Source organism: Salvelinus fontinalis, chromosome 14 (assembly GCF_029448725.1).
Source record: "Salvelinus fontinalis isolate EN_2023a chromosome 14, ASM2944872v1, whole genome shotgun sequence".
In the NCBI taxonomy this organism is placed as follows: domain Eukaryota; kingdom Metazoa; phylum Chordata; class Actinopteri; order Salmoniformes; family Salmonidae; genus Salvelinus; species Salvelinus fontinalis.
The window spans coordinates 30956555-30976013 of NC_074678.1; the positions used below are offsets into that span (position 1 = coordinate 30956555).

Consider the following 19459-nt stretch of genomic DNA (forward strand, 5'->3'; position numbering starts at 1 on the left):
TACCATCTCCTCATTGGTTATACCCACGTGTGTGATAGAAGGACGAACTGTTTTGCCGGTAGTCGTGGTAATACAATGAAAGTTTAGATGCCAATCGCCATATAATTGAAACGATAAAAGAGCCTGGAAGGAGGAGAGATGACTAGAAACGATTCGGTTGGCCGTTTTATGTGTGGATTAATTGTCGGAGTAGAGATCCTTGTGCATTTCAGGTAAAATAACAACTCAATGTTTATATCCCAGGACAAATTAGCAAGCTAACTAGCTAAATTACCATTAATTAATTAACATTAATTATGTTTAATGCTTTTCGACCTGTCCCCAAATTAATGTCATTGGTTCAGAGTTTGTTTTGATATTTTAACCTGCGTGTTGTGAACGCGTTTGGTGTGGGGTGGCAAAATAAATTTATGCACGATAACGTTACCAGTTAATAGTAACTATCGCGAATTGGTTAGGTAGCAAGATACGTAACAATGCTAACAACACTTGTTCCACCACACTTTCTCCATCACCTTGAGAGAGAAGAGACAACCAATGTGCTAGTTACAGCATCAGCGTGAGCTCTGGAAAGACCGAGCGGAGAGTTGAAAGGCAATAAAGCAGTGCGTCCCCTGAACGATCACGAAGAGTTATGACCACAGAGACGGTGAAGAAACATACTTCCTGAGCTGTAATCGAAAAACAACTGGAAGTTTAAGTCTCTCCAGTCGCTTGCTGCATTCTGTTATGTGAACGATTGGTTTAGCCTTTGAAACACACAGTATTGCTCCACACGCGCATCACTCGTTGCGTACAAAGCCCCCTTCGCCCAAACTTTTCTCATCGGATCTACACGAATCACGTAGGTCACCTATTTTGGATTCAAAACGGCGAATTTCGCCGAAAGGTGACTAGTTTACATCCCTATAACATGAAATACGACACTCATCATTTGCATCTCAAATGGGAACCATCTAATCAAATTAGAAATCAATACACACATCAATAGTATGACTAGCAGGTGGCGCTCTAGCTCGGAGAAATAGCCTAAACTTAGGAGGCCAAAATAACTTCACCAGAACTGTTGCCACCGCATCCATTACGTGCAGACAGTGCTGCAGAGAATGTACCTTTCTAAATCATGCAACATTTAAATAACAAAATGCTCAATCCAAACAAAACAGATATATACTTGCGACTAGCCCCAGTAACTTCGTATCCATTCAGTGTCACTGTCAAAAGCGATTGTTGATATTGGTGAAGTTTACTTTAACAAAATGTAATGCAAAATGCTCCAAATCTTGTTTAAAAATAATGCTCTATTGGAGTGTCATTCCTTGAGCCCACTCTTTGATGGTATCTTACAATGTGTGACTTTCACAAGTCTCCATTCAAGTTAGTCATATTATACAGAAATAATCATTCTTAAATCAACAATAAGGACAAACAGCTGCATTTATTTGAATTTGCAGGCAATTGTCAGATTGTTAGTAATCCAAAAAGAAACGGTAAATATACATTGCCTTTTCTAGCCTATAAAAAAGGTACCCGGCCTGATATCCAGTTTTCCGTCTAGTTAGGTACACAATATACACATGAACAAGCACATTTTTAAGCTACAGTCCTAAATACACAAAAAGTACAGAATTTGACATATACAATATAGCAAAACATTTTTATGAGAACAAAGAACGTTGGCCCAAGCAAGAATAAACCCTGTCATTCTTCAATTGAATTTGCACATAAGGGTGCACATCTACTACCAAGGGACTAATGACACAGGAGGAAAATGATGGTAGCACTGCCAAATGAGGCAACCTATATCGTCATCCATATCACCATATTCACTGTAATAATGGGAATGTTTTGAAATGTCTGTCCTATAACATATGAGAAAAGACCAAAGATTAAATGTGGCACCAGGTGGGAATAACAGTTTCATTAAGCGAGAGGCCCTTAACGTGATCACAGTGGGGACACAAATGAAATTCAAGTATCAAAATGCCTAAGAGGACACTAACAAACTGGAAAGGAAGAATTACAAAGAAAAAAACAATTATGGGAAAATAATTTGACACAGTCAACAATACATTAGGCAATGTTTTGCATTTGTTTAAGGCAGTAATATTTCTTCCAAAAAGTAAGAACTAGATATCTTAATTCCATGTTAAATACAAATCTAGCCCCAACATTGTTTTTTCTTGTACAAAATAACTAAGCCTGGATCTGAAAATAAGCACTTTCATTTGAGTTGTCTTCAAACGTTTGAGTGAGAATCAAAGAGTTCATATGGTCAGCGATGGGTTGTGCTCTGGATGTTTTTGGTCTTCACAGTGAGGTTTGTCAGGGCTTATCAGGCTGGAGCATATAGTTGGGTTGTCACTCAGTCTATTGTCTGGCACAAAACCTCAAATCTGGCACAGCATGGGAAGGCATGGTTGTTTGTTCGGTTAATGGTTGCCTTTCATGGCCTCCTTAGCAGCCAAGATGAGAGGTGTAAGACTGGAGAGGGGCTTTGCCAGCTTCAGGAAGGGATGCTAGACAAACAGGAAAGAGGGAGGAAAAAGAGAGTAAGGTTAACATTGGAGCTCATCTCTATTGTAGTACATGCAGATGGTGTAATGATGGAGGCATATACAGCCACATCCAACCAATCAAGTTGACACGAGTAGAAGAGCAAATCACATGGGAAGCCATAGATAAAATGGGGCATCACCTGCAGCAGATCTTTTCCCCCGCCTCTCTTCTCCACATCCATTTCTAGGCAGTGGTTAAGGAAGTCTCTGAAGATGGTGGACAGCTTTTCTGGGTTCTGCAGCTCTGGAGTGCCATTGGTAGCAATAAGGTACAGTGCCTTGGGGAGGAGAGAGTGCAGAGGGGAAGACTAGAACTGTGAGATACCTTACAAATGTGCTGGGAAAGTCTGCCTGTTACATCCATGTCAGTCTTGTATCACTATGGAACTAGTTTTTGATGCACTATGATACAGTAAAACAAAGAAATTGCATCTTAGAAGGGTGCTACTGTACGGTTCACTTACTCTTAGCGGGTTCTCATTGAGGTATGGAGGCTCCCCCTCAACCATTTCAATGGCCATGATGCCCAGGGACCAGATATCAACCTTTGGCCCATAGGCCTTCCGGGTCACCACTTCAGGTGCCATCCAGTAAGGCGTGCCCACCATGGTGCTGCGCTTGCTCTGCTCTGGTGTGATCTGGGCGCAGAAACCAAAATCGGCTGCACAAAGAGAAGAGAGGTGGGACAACTCAGAGAGAGATGGAGACAATGGTAGCACTACAAACAGCAGCACTAGCATAATAGTCATTTGTTAACTATCCTTGTCAAAATGGTACTTCTCTTTCATAGGATGTAGATTAGTGGTTCGATGGGTCAGCTGTTTGTTCACCCGCCTGCAATTGCTAATAACCCATCCTCAACTGCCCGTCTATATGTGATAAAGTGGAAATCTGAGGCCCGCACCCAACCCTAACCCGCTAATGTAGAAAATGTGCTGTAGGCTAGTCAAAGAAGGATTTTTTTGACAGGGGGTGCAGGATATTTTTTGTGTGCCCGATTTAGATATGTTTCTGCTTATACTTTCCAACATTTTGGTAGGCTATTTGTTAATCAAGTGTCTATAATTATATACATGTAGCTTCTCTTTAGTCATTATATGGTGCCCTAGAAGACTAAATAAACCCATACTCAACAGAAAATGTAATAGATCAATGGAATCAATGCTTCAATCTAGTTGACATCGGTAAAGTTCTCTGCTTATTTTCATCTCTGCTTATTTTGCGGAACAGACGTTTAGGGACCTGGGAGAAAATGCAGTAACAAATGAATAAAATGGGAAAGATTTTCTGTGTAAAATTTCCAAATGACATCAGCTTGGATTTTATGTGGTTGAAATACTATCAGCTTTTTAATTCTAATTATTAATGACATTCTGGGGTACAAGGGTTTATTTAGTCTTCTAGGGCAACCTATAATGACAGAAGAGAAGCTTGACTACCAAAACGTTGGATATTATAAGCAGAAACATATCTAAATCAGGCAAAACAAATCCTGCACCCCTTGTCAAAAAATCAATCTGCCGTCTCTGACTATAGGTAGCTGTTATGGATTTTATGAATAATGACTAAATTATGTATACATTTAACGTAGAACAATAACTAAAACTACCCTGTCATTGTGTGATTGTATGAAATTTATTAGAATCATACCTCTATAAATCTGATGTGTGTAGTTTTAGTCAGAATTAGGACAAGGACTTTTTGTTCCTTTTTAGTATGTAAGCAGGGTGCAAGTGTGAGACTCAGATTTTCACTTTATCACATATAGTCGAGCAGTTAAGGATGGGTTATTAGCAATTGTGGGCATGTGCGAGTGAACAAACAGCTGACTCACGCACCCCTCCCTACCACTGTCAATAAGGTAAATATCTACCCCCAACTATTAGTGCTTTTGCTTCCTCTACAACTCTACATAGACCATGACCAGCCTGGGGTTGTTTAGGGGGTAGAGGGAGACTCACTGAGCTTGACAGAGCCATCCATCCCCAGTAGCACGTTGTCACTCTTGATGTCACGATGGATGACCTGGTTCGCATGAAGGAACTCCAGTGCTTGTAAACACTTCAGATTGGGAAACCAATGAGAGGGAGAGAGAGACACAGAGAGGGATGGTTATGAAGGAGAAAACAGTCAACAAACACACAAGTTTCTCACCGAGCCAGTGTTAAAGGGTAAATATGTAAAGGTTAACGCTGTGTGCCGTATAAGAGCTGGTCACCTCTCTGCAGACAGCAGCTATCTGAGCCTCGTCCATGCAGGTCTCTGTCACCACATCAGTCAGCGAGCCACCAGCCAAGTACTCCATCACCACATAGAGCTCCTCTCCCACCAGGAAACTGACATAAACACACACAGACACCAAAGCCAGAGAGGTCGTTAGGATATATTGTATTGTAAAAAATTGTACACCCAATGTGTTCCAGGACCTCTAGAGTCTCACCATCACCAGGAGAGGAGGTTTGGTACATTGAACTGACACCAAAGTTAGTGATGTTAAGGTTAATTATATATTTGACCATTCTATTACCTGTCTACGAAGTTGACAATATTCGGGTTCTTTAACTCTTTCATCACCATAATTTCATTTATGATCAGCTCCTTCTTGGGCTGCTTCTGTAGGTTGATCTGTTTAATGGCTACCTGTGAAAAACACCCAGAAAGAAGGAAACGTTCAACATGAGCCTCTAAAATGGGTAAGTGATTAGTTATCCTGCAATTTCTCATCTGCTGCCAGGCTAACAGTTCTCAAACTCTTTCCCCATTTCTGACTCTCTTGTCGTCAATCCTCTACTCTTTCAATATTTCCTTCCTTTCACTTATTCTCCTCTATGCATCAATCCCCAGTCAGTCGACCAATGACAACCCTTAATTCCCCTTTACCTCTTGTCCTGTGGCGACATCAATGGCTGTGTACACTGTCCCCGAAGCCCTGTGTGTGGACAATGTTTACATATTTTTTTATAACTCGGACACACACACCTCTGTCACACACTCTCCCCATGCACAAATAAGGCCCCATACACACTGCACTCAAATACACCCCAATTACCACCTTTAAATAAACGTACACTTACCCCTGTCCAATTTTTTCATATCTCGTGTACTTCTTTTTGGGATCTCCAATGCTGACTATAGTTCCTGAGGGCAAATATATTATTATTATACAGACCAGACCAATACTGATTTTCCCTGACAAACGGGTCTTAATAACTACCTGTAACATTGCTATTGTAAAGATATAGTTTGTTTACTAAGTTTGTCCATGATCTCCTCGTCTGACATCTTTCCCTTCTTCTTCTGTCTGTCTACAGACTTGGAGGCCGAGTCTCCATCTGGACAGGTGGCTAGAGCGGGGATGGGGTCAATGACGGAGCGAGTGTACACCTGCAAGCCAACACACAAGGCACACACAATAAATAAGCATGAGAGAATAAGGTCGAAAGAGAAGTTGAGGTTGTGAGCTCCATTCAAAATGACTCACACTCTTAGTGTATTCTGGACGTGGTGCCACAATGGGAGGGGGAGCTTCATCATCATCATCATCATCATCAATGTCCTTGATATTGGTCGATAAGGGTTCCATGACATTTTTGACCGGCTAATGCAAAATAGAAGATATAACACACATTTCATACATAGCCCACACATATATCTGTCACATATTCTCTGGGCTGCCATGAGTGAGGTCAAGGAACAAGAAATCGCAGCACCATATTATTCAGGTAGCTAGTAAGTCATCACTAAAACAAATGTATTACTTACAGACTGGGGTCCTGTGGGGAAACCATCCTTTTCTAAAAATGAAAGGGAAAAAAATTGCAATCTTTAAAAAGTCTGTAACAAACAGAAAACAGTCAAGTCTAATCCATATGAAAGTTCACCAGAGGAGGAGAAACTGAGGTATTTCTGGCGGCCGTTGCCCGTAGAGTCATAGAATTTGAGCACGTCGAGAACAGCCTGTGGGTTCTTCTTCTGCTCGGACTTGGTGATGTTTGATGTCTGGAGAAGTCGTGCCCATTGCTCTGGCATGCCCTATCAGCGAGGAGGATACAAGGGGGGGGTGTGTCAATCAACTAAGAAAACTAGCAGTACTACATCCATCCAGGCTGGGATTTGAGTATACCTGGAGTAAGAGATGAAGAGTTGGAGGAAAGTGTGGCTACTCACAGTGAACTCCCCAGTGACAGCATCAAAGCCAACGTGGATGGTGTGTTCAAAGTCTGAAGGAGGAGAGATCTCTGGTCGTTCTTTGTCCCGGTCTTTCTTTCTACCACCTGAAAGTCAATCAATAAACCATCATTACATTCTCTGTTAATAAATGGGCTGAAACGTAAATCAGATCCAACAATGGATAGACAAATTGAAAGACCAAAATTCAACCTCTACTGCCACTGGATAGTCTGATGCACACAGATGGAAACTAATATAAGATGGATTGGTTCTGAACTAAGATGCACTGAATGAAATGTAGCCTCTACTGGTAACGCACCTTTAACACCAGAACCACTAAAGCAGTCATTTGGACTGCTCATGAATGTATTTTTTTAAATTACTGTGCCATTTTTAAAGTCATGCCCCTCTCTGTCCTTGAGACTTTTCCTAAATAAGTCTATTTAACACACTGTAGTTGTTAGAGTCTTTCTTGACATTTTGATTAAGAGGAAGGGGGGTGCTTTAGCACAGACCTATAAAGGAAGCCAACGGACAGGAATTCCCTTTTACATGGAGATAGCTTCCACCCTACAGTGCATTCGGAAAGTATTCAGATCCCTTGACTTTTTCTACATTTTGTTGTGTTACAGCCTCATTCTAAAATGGATTAAATAAAAAATGTTCCTCATCAATCTACACACCGTACCCCATAATGACAAAGTGAAAACAGGTTTTTAGACATTTTTGCAAATGTAGTAAAAATTAAAAACAGAAACTGTTTTTACATAAGTATTCAGACACTTTGCTATGCGACTTGAAACTGAGCTCAGGTGCATCCTGTTTACGTTGATCATCCTTGAGATATTTTTACAACTTGGATTCCACCTGTGGTAAATTCAATTGATTGGACATGATTTGGAAAGGCACACACCTGTCTATATAAGGTCCCACATTTGACAGTGCATGTCAGAGCTAAAACCAACCCATGAGGTTGAAGGAATTGACTGTAGAGCTCCGAGACAGGATTGTGTCGGCACAGATCTGGGGAAGGGTACCAAAAACTGTCTGCAGCATTGAAGGTCCCCAAGAACTCAATGGCCTTCATCATTCTTAAAATGGAAGAAGTTTGGAACCACCAAAACTCTTCCTAGAGCTAGCTGCCCGGCCAAACTGAGCAATCGGGGGAGAAGGGCCTTGGTCAGGGAAGTCACCAAGTACCCGATGGTCACTCTGACAGAGCTCCAGAGTTCATCTGTGGATATGGGAGAACCTTCCAGAAGGACAACCATCTCTGCAGCACTCCACCAATCAGGCCTTTATGGTGCAGTGACCAGACGGCAGTGGTGGAAAACGTACTCAATTGTCATACTTGAGTAAAAGTAAAGATACCTTAATAGAAAATCACTCAAGTAAGTGAAAGTCACCCAGTAAAATACTACTTGAGTAAAAGTCTAAAAGTATTTGGTTTTAAATATCGACCTCCAAGTCTTCGGCACCCGGGGAACAGTGGGTTAGCTGCCTTGCTCAGGGGAAGAACGACAGATGTTTACTTTGTCAGCTCGGTGATTCGATCCAGCAACCTTTTGGTTACCCGGCCCAACGCTCTAACCACAACCACCTGCTGCCCCAATACAGTTGCATACGCAGGATTTGTGGTACACAGAGGGACTATGACAAACAAGCTGACTATCTGGATGAGCATTTCAGGCAGCGGGGTTACCCAGAGGAATGGCTGCATGACGCAAGGGATCATTATAAAACTATGACCCAGGATGACAGCCTCACGCCCAAACCACCCCGTCCTCCTGACCAACGCGTTCATTGCTTCCTTCAGTACTCCCCACTTGGTAAACAGTTCAACCACATCATTAAAAAACACTGGTACATCTTGAGCACTGATCCACAACTGGAAAAGACGTTTAAACAACCCCCGCGGGTAGTCTTCAAACGCGCCTCTAACATCAATCAAATGGTGGTGATATCAGATCTTACACCAGTGTCACGTAGTACTTTCCTAGACAATGTGCCGAACGGTAATTATAGATGTGGCCGATGTAACCAGTGTAGCTTTACGAACAAATGCACAATGTTCAATCACCCTATTACGGGCAAGGTAATTAAGATTAAGGGCATCATTACATGTTCCACAAAAAATGCGATATACCTGATCAAGTGTGTGGTCTATGCTATGTAGGAAAAACGAAACAATCTCTGAAAACAAGGAGTAATATCAGGACCTTTGACCAGAGAAACCATGTGGCTGCGCATTTCATGGAGGCTCGTCACAACATTAGCTCTCAGGGACACATCGGTATCGAACATGTTAAGACTCCTGGGGGGGGGGGGGGGGGGGGGGGGGTACTGATAATCTTCTCAATAATATTGTATTGGATTCACCATGTGTACCATGTCTCCTAGAGGTCTGAACCAAGAGTTTGATATCAGACCATTTCTTACATGAATATGTCACTTTGATTTGTCTTGTCTTCCAGGTCTCCTACTTGGTCATTTTGTAAATATAGATACTTTTCTGTAACTACCACATGTGCCAATCCCATTAATATCAAATGATTAGAGATACGTAAATAGTTTTTACACCAACCATGTGTCATGTGCGTAATGGTCATGCGAGGTGAAATATGTATATTTTGGGATGTAAGCACTCAGTTTGACTTGAAAAAGATCCGTTAGATGGAAACATTGTCAACAAAGCCGTGAATTGGGAGTTATAACAATTTGCAGGCCTTCTTGTTCTTTACTAGAATCTTAATATCACAAAATGAACTGGAGCTATAACCAGTTTAAGGAGGGCATGTCATTTTTTGAATGGTTTTCCCCCGTTGCCACTCTTCACGACAGTAGGGCCTAATCCCCTCCTTCTCCCGGCAGTTGGAGGTGCCGTGCCCAGTTGATAATCACCCCAATAATTGCCTCGAAACTGAACCTAAGGTAAACTATACACAGACTAACGTCACACAACAAATTAAATAAATTAGAGTATGATGGGTGAGAAAGTGTGAATTGATTACTGAGGGGAAGCTAACAATGGCAAATGTTGTAAATCACCAATTGTGAATGAAGAACAAGGCAGGCCATTCTCTTGTATTGATCTATCTCATTTCAAAATGGTATGTACCCTCTATCAGCCCATTGAATCCAAGCAGTCTTATATGTCTACTCTGGCCTACTTGGAGTACACAGTGAAAGTGTGCGTCATTTACAATGTCAAGAAGACCAAGATGATTGGATGCACTTGCTGCGTCAGCGTTGCTACAAAATCTGAATGCAAACAGCTCAGATAGTGGGGAAGAAATGAATCATCTCTGATGATTATTCTTATTCTCCTGAACACACACCTCTGAGGCCTAGGTAAAAACATTTTTTAAATGAATGGTGCAATGAGCAGGTGCCTGCGCCACCACCAAATGGAACGGTGAGACAGGAGAGAGGAAGGGACGGCACCGTTTGATTTGGATAGAATAAGCCGGTGACAATGCTACGGGACAATTATCAGCACAAAATGTCATCACAGAGAGAGAGGACCCTACATCAAGCAAAAACATCAGCAACGCACTCAGCAGCTTTCGTTATTTATGTGACATGAGGCCATTGCGTTTAGACGCACGCCATGTAAGCACAAGCTGATCATATTTGATTGCTGTCAGACACATTCATTATAATACCATCATTGCTTTTTTGATGATTTACACTATTTATTAAGCACACTTGGTGCTTATAATGATGTTTAGGCTACTGATGTTTTCATCATTTGACACGTGTGTCTTGCTGACCTGGTTGGGGTATTTTTTGTTGTTTTTGTTGTTATAAAAATAAGCTGTTACCACATTCCAACACATAGCCTATGCTTCATGTTTCATAGTTGTCACAAAGGCATTCCACAAATAGTTTAATTTATTTAACTAGGCAAGTCAGTTAAGAACAAATTCTAATTTACAATGACGGCCTACCCCGGCCAAACCCAGACGACGCTGAGCCAATTGTGCGCTGCACTATGGGACTCACAATCACGGCCGGATGTGATAAAGCCTGGATTTGAACCAGGTACTGCAGTGACGCCTCTTGTACTGAGACGCAGTGTCTTAGACCACTGCGCCACTCGGGAATAAAATGTATTGAACACTTGAATGTGTTTTAGTGTTTTTACATATAGCCTATAGGAGCAGAAACAAATGAAAATGCTATTGTGTTATTTGAAATATATATTTAATGTTCTTAAACACAACACAAGACATTCATAAACAACCAAATTATTATTTTTGTTATAGCATATATAGCTAGGTTTCCATCTAATTGGTGACAGATTTCTGAATGCAAATTTTCTACAATCTGCATAAAAATGATATTTTTCCACCGGAGCTATGTTTGCATCAAATTGACTTGTTGTGGATAAAACGCTGTGCGTGATGACGTAGTGCACATAAAATACCTTTTGCAGGTAAATTCCCATGTACCGAATAAAAAATACAAGTTAAATGGGTTTCCATCGCATTTTCAACTATGTGTAATGCACATTTAAAAAAATTAATTTGCAATACATAGCAAGTGTGCCAACTCTGGTATTGGCGGGTGTGCTCTAGCCAACAGCTGGCAGATACAGTGCGGGTATAGCATACATGATGAGACTATTATGGACAAAAGAGCGAAGTTATTTGTATTTGTCAAACAGCAGCCAAGCATCGATGATCATGTCACCAGAATAAGACCCTTGATATTTATTGGAACTGAGCATCAAGCTCATCAGCGTGCACTTTCACCACCCTGTGAAGTTCATCACTTATTTCACCTGTAGCCTAATAAACTGCATGCTTTCCCGAGTTGTAGTGGGGGTCTACTTCGACATGATGGTTATTATATGAATATTTACGCATAAAACCATTTCCACCGACATTTCTTGCATAATTCATTGTACGAAATAAAAAGATCTCACCTTGTCTAGCGTGTTTTGTCGGCTTTTCTCGCATAAAAAGGTTGGATGGAAACCTGGTTTAAGAAATGTATTAATTACACTGTTAGAATGTTACACCCATTAGCTTGAAGGGGGGGGGGTCCCTCGAGGCCCAGTGGTTCTCTAGTGTTAAAAAAAATAAGATAGGACAGCCGACCCACGCTTTAGAGCCCCTCCCAGTGCCCCACCTCTATGGACTCGTCTGACCTTTCTCTGCGCCGGAGAAAATGGAGATGATCTTGTTGCGGGGTTTCCTCTCCTCTGGAACCGAGGGCAGGGGTTTGGAGCTGTGATTGGCTGAGAGTGGGTCCTTGCTGGAGCCTGTGCTGAAGTTGGTGCTGCTCATCCGGACCGGGGGGGCAGGGGGCTTGTCCTCGGGATTACCGTTATCACACATGGCCACAGGGAGGGGGGAGAACAGAGAGGGTAACAGAAAGAGACAGACAGAGTGAGAGTGCACGGAATAGAGGTGTGTGCAGAGATCAGGAATGGGAATCAGAATAGAAGGAGAGCGCAGAGTGATATCTGCAAGACAGAGACATAATCAGCTTGACCACACAAATGACAGGTGAACAAGAGCACTTGCACATTACATAACATAATAGGTGGTTTTGCTTTTGGAGGCCAGTTCAGTTTTGTGGACACCATAGAGATGTGTAGATATCGCAAAGTTGTATCTGTCCAATTATGGCACCTGTGAGAGCAGGGGCAGCGCCATTGAGGCCATCTCCATTTTATTCTTCTAGTACTTCTTCGAGTGTGTTGATTGAACAGGTATAAAGCCAAGGTTGGCAATTTACTGAAAGCTGCACTGGCAGAATGTGTGTTCACAAGTATAATTAGTTGGCTGATCCCTCCTGGTGACCTAGATGAAATTGTAATCCTTCCCACCCAGTTGAGTACTTCAAAATGGTGAAAGTCTTAAATGGCATTGCCCATGTTAAAATGGGCTTTGGGCACTAGAGGTCTCTATACAGTACATATCTGTGGGTGACCTTGACTTTACACAGAGGAGCACATTTATGTAGACAGGAAGCTCTGTCCTGCAGAGGTAATTTTCTCCCTGGCATGTTTTCAGCATTCCACTGAGATTATGGAGAGATTTGAGCATAGACCATATTTCCTATATTATCATCATCGCATACTCATTCACACTCTAAACACAATTCTGTGTCTATGGAAGGAGGGGGCAGGGGACAACAACAACACTGGATAAGTTGTGGTGCAGAGGTGATAGGTAAGGCCTCGACAAGATCAGTAGGGTCTAGAATAGATATGCTGCAATCAGTCATTTATCAGAAAGGTGTGGGATACAGAGCTAAGGAAAGCACTGCGAGTGCAGACTGTGGTGGGTTTTTAGAGGTTTATAATTGATGTAGTAGAGATCAACAATAGGGAGAGAATACCTTGAGTAAAGAAGCAGCATCACCAGTGTGGCACTGTCTCCCTTTCATTTGTATTCTTTGCTATCTCCATCTAATTATGAGAGAAGTGGCCAGGGGAAAGCCAATTAATTGGAGGACATCCGATTCCACTATTATTCTCACATCTATCCATCTTCTCAGATCAGTGCAGATGATAGAGAGTAAATGAAGACAGGAAGCCATGTCACACTATCGAGAAACAATAAATGGACTGTGTATGATGACCATCATAATCAACTTTCAAGATCAGTAAAGTTAGCTAGTTAGAAAGGAGAGAAGATAGAGGCATACATATAAATGCTATCACTCCACACATTCAATAGCATTTACCTAACATTAGGCCAAGGTTTCTGAAATGTGCAGCATAGTAACGTTAGCTAGTTCTACATTCCAGAACACCCCGACATCCAACACAGAGGTAAAGACAGATTCAGGTTAGATATTACACAGATATTCGCCTGTAGTTTTCCTTATGTCCACCAACAGCAGTTAGGAGTCGTCAACATAGTGACAAATCAACAAATGTCAATAGATCTTTAACCATTACTCCTAAAACTTTCAAAACTGGTTCGTGTTAATTAATTTAGCATTTTTGAAATTCAATAGCGCCTTGGTCATGTGACCAACACCTCAAAAAAGGTTCATAATGTACACTCAGTGGGCCTACTGCACACCCTTGTGTCAATTTGCATCTAATAAGATTTTACAATTTAAAAAATATAAAACATTTCAATAGCTCTCTGGTCTTGTGACCTACAACCCTCAAACTGCTGTCAGAATATCCACTGAGTAGCCTTACATGTAGCACACACTTTTGTTTGTCCATTTTAATCTCATGCGATTTTATATTAATTTTCAATGTTTCTAATTTCAATAGCTCCTTGGTCATGTGACCTACTGACCTCAACCAAGGTTCAGAATGTCCCTTCTATATGGCACACCCTTTTGTTTGTCCCTTTTCATCTCAGGTGATTTTACATATATATTTTTTTATTTATTTTACATTTCAATAGCTCCTCGGTCATGAACTACTAACCTCATACAAGGTTCAGCACGTACTCAGTGGGCCTACACATTGCACACTCTTTAGTTTGTCCATTCTCACCTCATGTTTTTAGATACATTTTGTAAACTTTCTCATTTCAATAGCTCCTTGGTTATGTTTTTGTTATTTACTGCTGCTCTTTAATTATTTGTTATTACTATCTTCTACTTTTTTAGGGATTTTCTTAAAACTGCATTGTTGGTTAAGGGCTTGTAAGTAAGCATTTCACTGTAAGGTCTAAATACAACTTGATGTGGTGACCTACTGACCTCAAATAAGGTTCAGAATGTCCACTGACTACCCTTCTATATTGCACACCTTAGTTTGTCCATTTTTCATCTCACACATTTTTACATTAATTGCCTGCTCTGCTCCCCTGAAGGACAGTGTCACTCACACACCTATTCACTTGGGCATCCCCCCTGGGGCCTTCCTGACCTCCAGGCAGGCACCCATTGATCTCTGAACTCCAGGCCTCTAGGCCTACACTCCCTGCCTGCCCTCTCCCTGGGCCTGAGTGTGTATAGCTTACTCCCTGGAACTACAGACCTCCAGGCCTCCACACCTACTCTCCCTACCCGGTCAACACCCCTCTCACTGGGCATCACCCATCACCGCGCCCCGGCCGGGGCTCAGCCATCTCCATAACCTTGCCCATCAGGCGAACTGGGGCACCCACACTTAAGTACCCCCTCCAGGACACTAACACATCTATTTTCCCGCTGTCAGCAACCACGTGCACCTGGTAATCCGAAACATGCTCTGTGTACCTGATGACCCGCCTGCTTTTTTCCACTCTGAGACTAAGTCCCCACTCCAACCTCCATGGCCGGAGTGCTGCCCCCAGCCCCCCCAAGTCCGGCCGCCCCTGCTCGGACTCTGAGTGCACCGCACCTTGATGAAGGCCTCCTCGTGCACCTGATTTGGACGATTTTTTTTTACACCTTAATTTAATCTTTATCAACTAGGCAAGTCAGTTAAGAACAGATTCTTATTTTCAATGACGGCCTAGGAACGGTGGGTTAACTGCCTCGTTCAGGGGCAGAACAACAGATTTTTACCGTGTCAGCTCGGGGATTCAATCTTGCAACCTTACAGTTAACTAGTCCAACGCTCAAACAGCCTGATTACATTGCACTCCACGAGGAGCCTGCCTGTTACGCGAATACAGTAGAAGCCAAGGTAAGTTGCTAGCTAGCATTAAACTTATCTTATAAAAAAACAATCAATCAATCATAATCACTAGTTAACTACACATGGTTGATGATATTACTAGTTTATCTAGTGTGTCCTGTGTTGCATATAATCGATGCGGTAGCGTATCGTTGCTCCAATGTGTACCTAACCATAAACATCAATGCCTTTCTTAAAATCAATACATAGAAGTATATATTTTTAAACCTGCATATTTAGCTAAAAGAAATCCAGGTTAGCAGGCAATATTAACCAGGTGAAATTGTGTCACTTCTCTTGCGTTCATTGCACGCAGTCAGGGTATATGCAACAGTTTGGGCCGCCTAATTTGCCAGAATCTTTACGTAATTATGACATAACATTGAAGGTTGTGCAATGTAACAGGAATATTTATACTTATGGATGCCACCCATTAGATAAAATACAAAACGGTTCCGTATTTCACTGAAAGAATAAATGTCTTGTTTTCGAGATGATAGTTTCCGGATTCGACCATATTAATGACCTAAGGCTCCTATTTCTGTGTGTTATCATGTTATGCTTTGCTTTATCTTGGCCAGGTCGCAATTGTAAATGAGAACGTGTTCTCAATTTGCCTACCTGGTTAAATAAAGGTGAAAAAAAAAAATAGTCTATGATTTGATAGAGCAGTCTGACTGAGCGGTGGTAGGCAGCAGCAGGCTCGTAAGCATTCATTCAAACAGCACTTTCCTGCGTTTTGCCAGAAGCTCTTCGCTGTGCTTCAAGCCTATCAACTCCCGAGATTAGGCTGGTGTAACCGATGTGAAATGGCTAGCTAGTTAGCGGGGTGCGCGAATAGCGTTTCAAACGTCACTCGCTCTGAGACTTGGGGTAGTTGTTCCCCTTACTCTGTGTTCCTGGTTCGAGTCCAGGTAGCGGCGAGGAGAGGGATGGAAGCTATACTGTTACACTGGCAATACTAAAGTGCCTATAAGAACATCCAATAGTCAAAGGTTAATGAAATACAAATAATAATAATTGGTATCGTCGTTGGTATCGTCGTTGAACAATCATAAATCGGTCGACCTCTAGTAGAGGCCTCCCCACCTACAATGTGTGGTGTCCCGCAATGAGGCAAGCCTGAGGCTTGGTAGTGTCAGCTAATGGTAAGGCACATGCAATCTCCACTACATGCTCCAAGGAGCATGGAGGAGAGCTCCAACATAGAATGTGTAGAGTCCCGCACCCAGGCGGACCTGAGACCAGGCAGTGTCCATAACCGCTAAGCACATTCCATCTCCATTTAGTGCTCCACCGTTAGCGGGTCCAGCCAAAACCAGCGTTCGATTCAAACCTTCACGCTTTAGAGCTAGCTAAGTATACGGGGGACGTGTGTTTAAACGTTTCACCACAGCCGCTGCGTGATCAGACTGATGCCAGTAGTACACTTTCATCAGCCGTCTCCCAGTACGTAACTAACCCTCCCAGCCAAAGCCAGGTATGCGTTCAAGCCATCATTCTCTGATTGACAGGAAGCCAAAGTCAGGATTCGTTTACAAGAGCCCAGCAGCAAAACATTGAGTCTGGTGGAACCGCCCTTACATTTTCATGCTTGACCAAAAGCCCCATAGTCCAGGACTGACTGCCGCCTTCCGTTAACAATCAACAGCCATCACCATCTGCAGGACTCACTTTGCGTACGGACTAGTACCGAGATAACTCCTGTTTGGTTTGCATCATTAGCGACACCAGAAAACAGGTGACATACAGGGAGGGATTGGAAGAGCCCTGCTAGAGGGATACCTTATTATCTACCTTACTAAGGCTAAGCACTCCTTAAGAGAGTCATTGTTCCTCCCGCAGTTTACCCGCACTTCATTGAATTTCTTCACTTTGACATTCAGAGCACTGGGCAGAAATCACATCAACACCCACCTCGGGCCTTCACGATGCTTTGTTTTAATTAAAGCAGACGGATTCCCTTGGTCCGCACCAGCTCTAAATCAGCTGCTAGGCGCCGGAGACCCAGCACGAACAGGGCCGGCGAGCACTGTAGCTGGGGAGATCCGCGAGAAGGCCCCGGCGCACGTCCAGAGTTGCCGCCACCAACTGCCTGACCCAATCCCCCATCTGTCCGCCTTCGGCCCTGACGAACCCCCACACGCAGCCCCTTGCGAGACCATGCACAAGAGACAGCGAGATGGGCCGCACAATGAACTTACAACAAACTTACAATGGTGGTGAGAGAAGGGCGACGGAGCGAAAGCTCCGGATTTTCAAGGGCCAGCGAGAGCTCAACGGACGCCGCCAGAACCGCAGCGCTTTCCAGGACTTGGGCCCCTCTCTTGGGGAGAACCCATTCCAGGGCGCCCTGCCCTTCAAAGAAAACCCCGGGAGCCCCGGGGAGAGATTGGTCACGTTACCACACTGGACGCCTCGCGGCGCCCATCTCCGCCAGTCCGTGGACATTCTGAAAGTAGTTTGAGGTCAGTAGGTCACATGACCAAGGAGCTATTGAAATGTAACATTTTGAAAAATTCATGTAAAATCATGTGAGATGAAGATGGACAAACTAAAGGGTGTACAATATAGAAGGGTGTCAGTGGACATTCTCAACCTTGTTTGAGTCAAGAAGGTCACATGACCAAAGAACTATTGAAATTAGAAAAAGGTTGAAAAATTAATGTAAAAATGTGAGAATGGACAAACTAAAGGGTTGTGTAGGCCCACTGAGTGTACATTCTGTACCTTGAAGTCAGTAGGTCACATGGCCATGGCCAATGAGCTATTGAAATTCGAATGTACAAAAAGTCTGTGGGCCTCCCGAGTGGTGCAGTGGTCTAAGCTGTAGCTGTGCTCCTAGAGATTCTGGGTTCGAGTCCAGGCTCTGTACCCGCTGGCCACAATCGGGAGACCCATGGGGTGGCGCACAATCGGCCCAGTGTCGTCCGGGTTAGGGGAGGGTTCGGCTGGCAGGGATGTCCTTGTCCCATCGTGCACTAGTTACTCCTGTGGCAGGCCGGGCGCAGTGCATGCTGACACTGTCAGAGGCGTTTCCGGCTGGCTACCAGGTTAAGTGGGCATTGTGTAAAAAAGCAGTGCGACTTGGTTGGGTTGTGATTCGGAGGACGCACGGCTCTCACCTTTGCCTCTCGCGATAACACGAAATTGGGAAGAAAAAAAGTACTTTGTACTTTGTTTACACTCCCTAACAAATTCAACTAGGAATACAAAATGCTGCTCACATTTCCACGTTTATTAGCTTTGGAAAACGAATTAATGTCAAAATCGTGAAAATAAGACCTGTGCAATGTGCGCAATTTTTACAACATCATGACACTAATTTGGATTCTGTGGCTCAAGAAAGAGCGAATATCAAACCTGAAACTGTCTTTACCTCAGTACTTCCAACTATGTATTTGCAAGTCACAGTGAAAGATCAGATGCTCTGTCGTCTTGCAAGTGAACCTTGCTAGCTACGTTAGGCCTAACTATTTAGCTGATTCCACGATTATATTAGTGCTAATTATTTTAGATATTCAACTAAGCTAGTTAAAGCAGGTTAGCTAGGCTAACAGTTACCCGAGTTCAGTTAGACAGAACTCTAATTACACATAGCTAACTAACGTTAGCTAGCACTGCTAGAAAAGCAGAAATTGCATGATGTGAGTGAATTAGCTAGCAAGCTTGTCCTCCAAGTGCAGTAGCGCGAATGCCAGACAATAACGAACCCTGCTTGATAATACACATGTTAATTTGGTAAGCAAAATAAATCCATTGATTAGCTAGATAGCGATTGTCGGTACCGAGGACAAGCACTAACTTATTTGATAATGACGTTGTTCTGCGACTCGCAACTTACCAGAAAGACTCCACAGGAAACATGAATAAAACTTAGACGCTATGAAAACGTTTGTACATACGTAAAACGAGAGTTATGACATTATGTAGAGTTTGCATAAATTACACAGCGTAATCCATTGTGTTTTCAATAGTTCAGTTCTCTACATAACTTTTTCCTCAATCTTTTCGTCCCGGGAATAATTCCACTATGGCGAAGGGGAGGCGGAAATACCGCCCAAGCAACTAGTGTAACAACTATATTAAACGGTACCAACTGCATATTGTTAAATCTGTCTGGTAATGTATTTGTTTCTGT

At 42.8% G+C, this 19459-nt stretch overlaps 1 protein-coding gene across 1 annotated transcript; it reads right to left on the reverse strand.

Moving 5' to 3' along the window:
- Positions 1-1419: 1419 nt before the first annotated feature.
- On the reverse strand, positions 1420-19398 carry LOC129810610 (serine/threonine-protein kinase PAK 2-like). Its single transcript, XM_055861294.1, has 14 exons — positions 11884-19398; positions 6726-6832; positions 6440-6590; positions 6321-6352; positions 6040-6156; positions 5810-5942; positions 5633-5696; positions 5439-5487; positions 5086-5198; positions 4777-4894; positions 4520-4619; positions 3023-3219; positions 2699-2836; positions 1420-2519 (listed from the first exon to the last, which is right to left on the reverse strand). The coding sequence occupies exons 1-14, from the start codon at positions 12071-12073 to the stop codon at positions 2433-2435; spliced, it is 1596 nt and encodes a 531-aa protein (XP_055717269.1). The 5' UTR covers positions 12074-19398; the 3' UTR covers positions 1420-2432.
- Positions 19399-19459: the final 61 nt, after the last annotated feature.

Excerpts from the sequence above, each read along its gene's own strand:
- LOC129810610 (XM_055861294.1), bottom strand. The coding sequence starts at position 12,073 with ATGTGTGATAACGGTAATCCCGAGGACAAGCCCCCTGCCCCCCCGGTC. Across the intron at positions 6,833-11,883 it reads TTTCTCCGGCGCAGAGAAAG|GTGGTAGAAAGAAAGACCGG; the intron begins GTCAGACGAGTC and ends ATTGACTTTCAG. Across the intron at positions 4,620-4,776 it reads TAGCTGCTGTCTGCAGAGAG|TGTTTACAAGCACTGGAGTT; the intron begins GTGACCAGCTCT and ends CCCAATCTGAAG.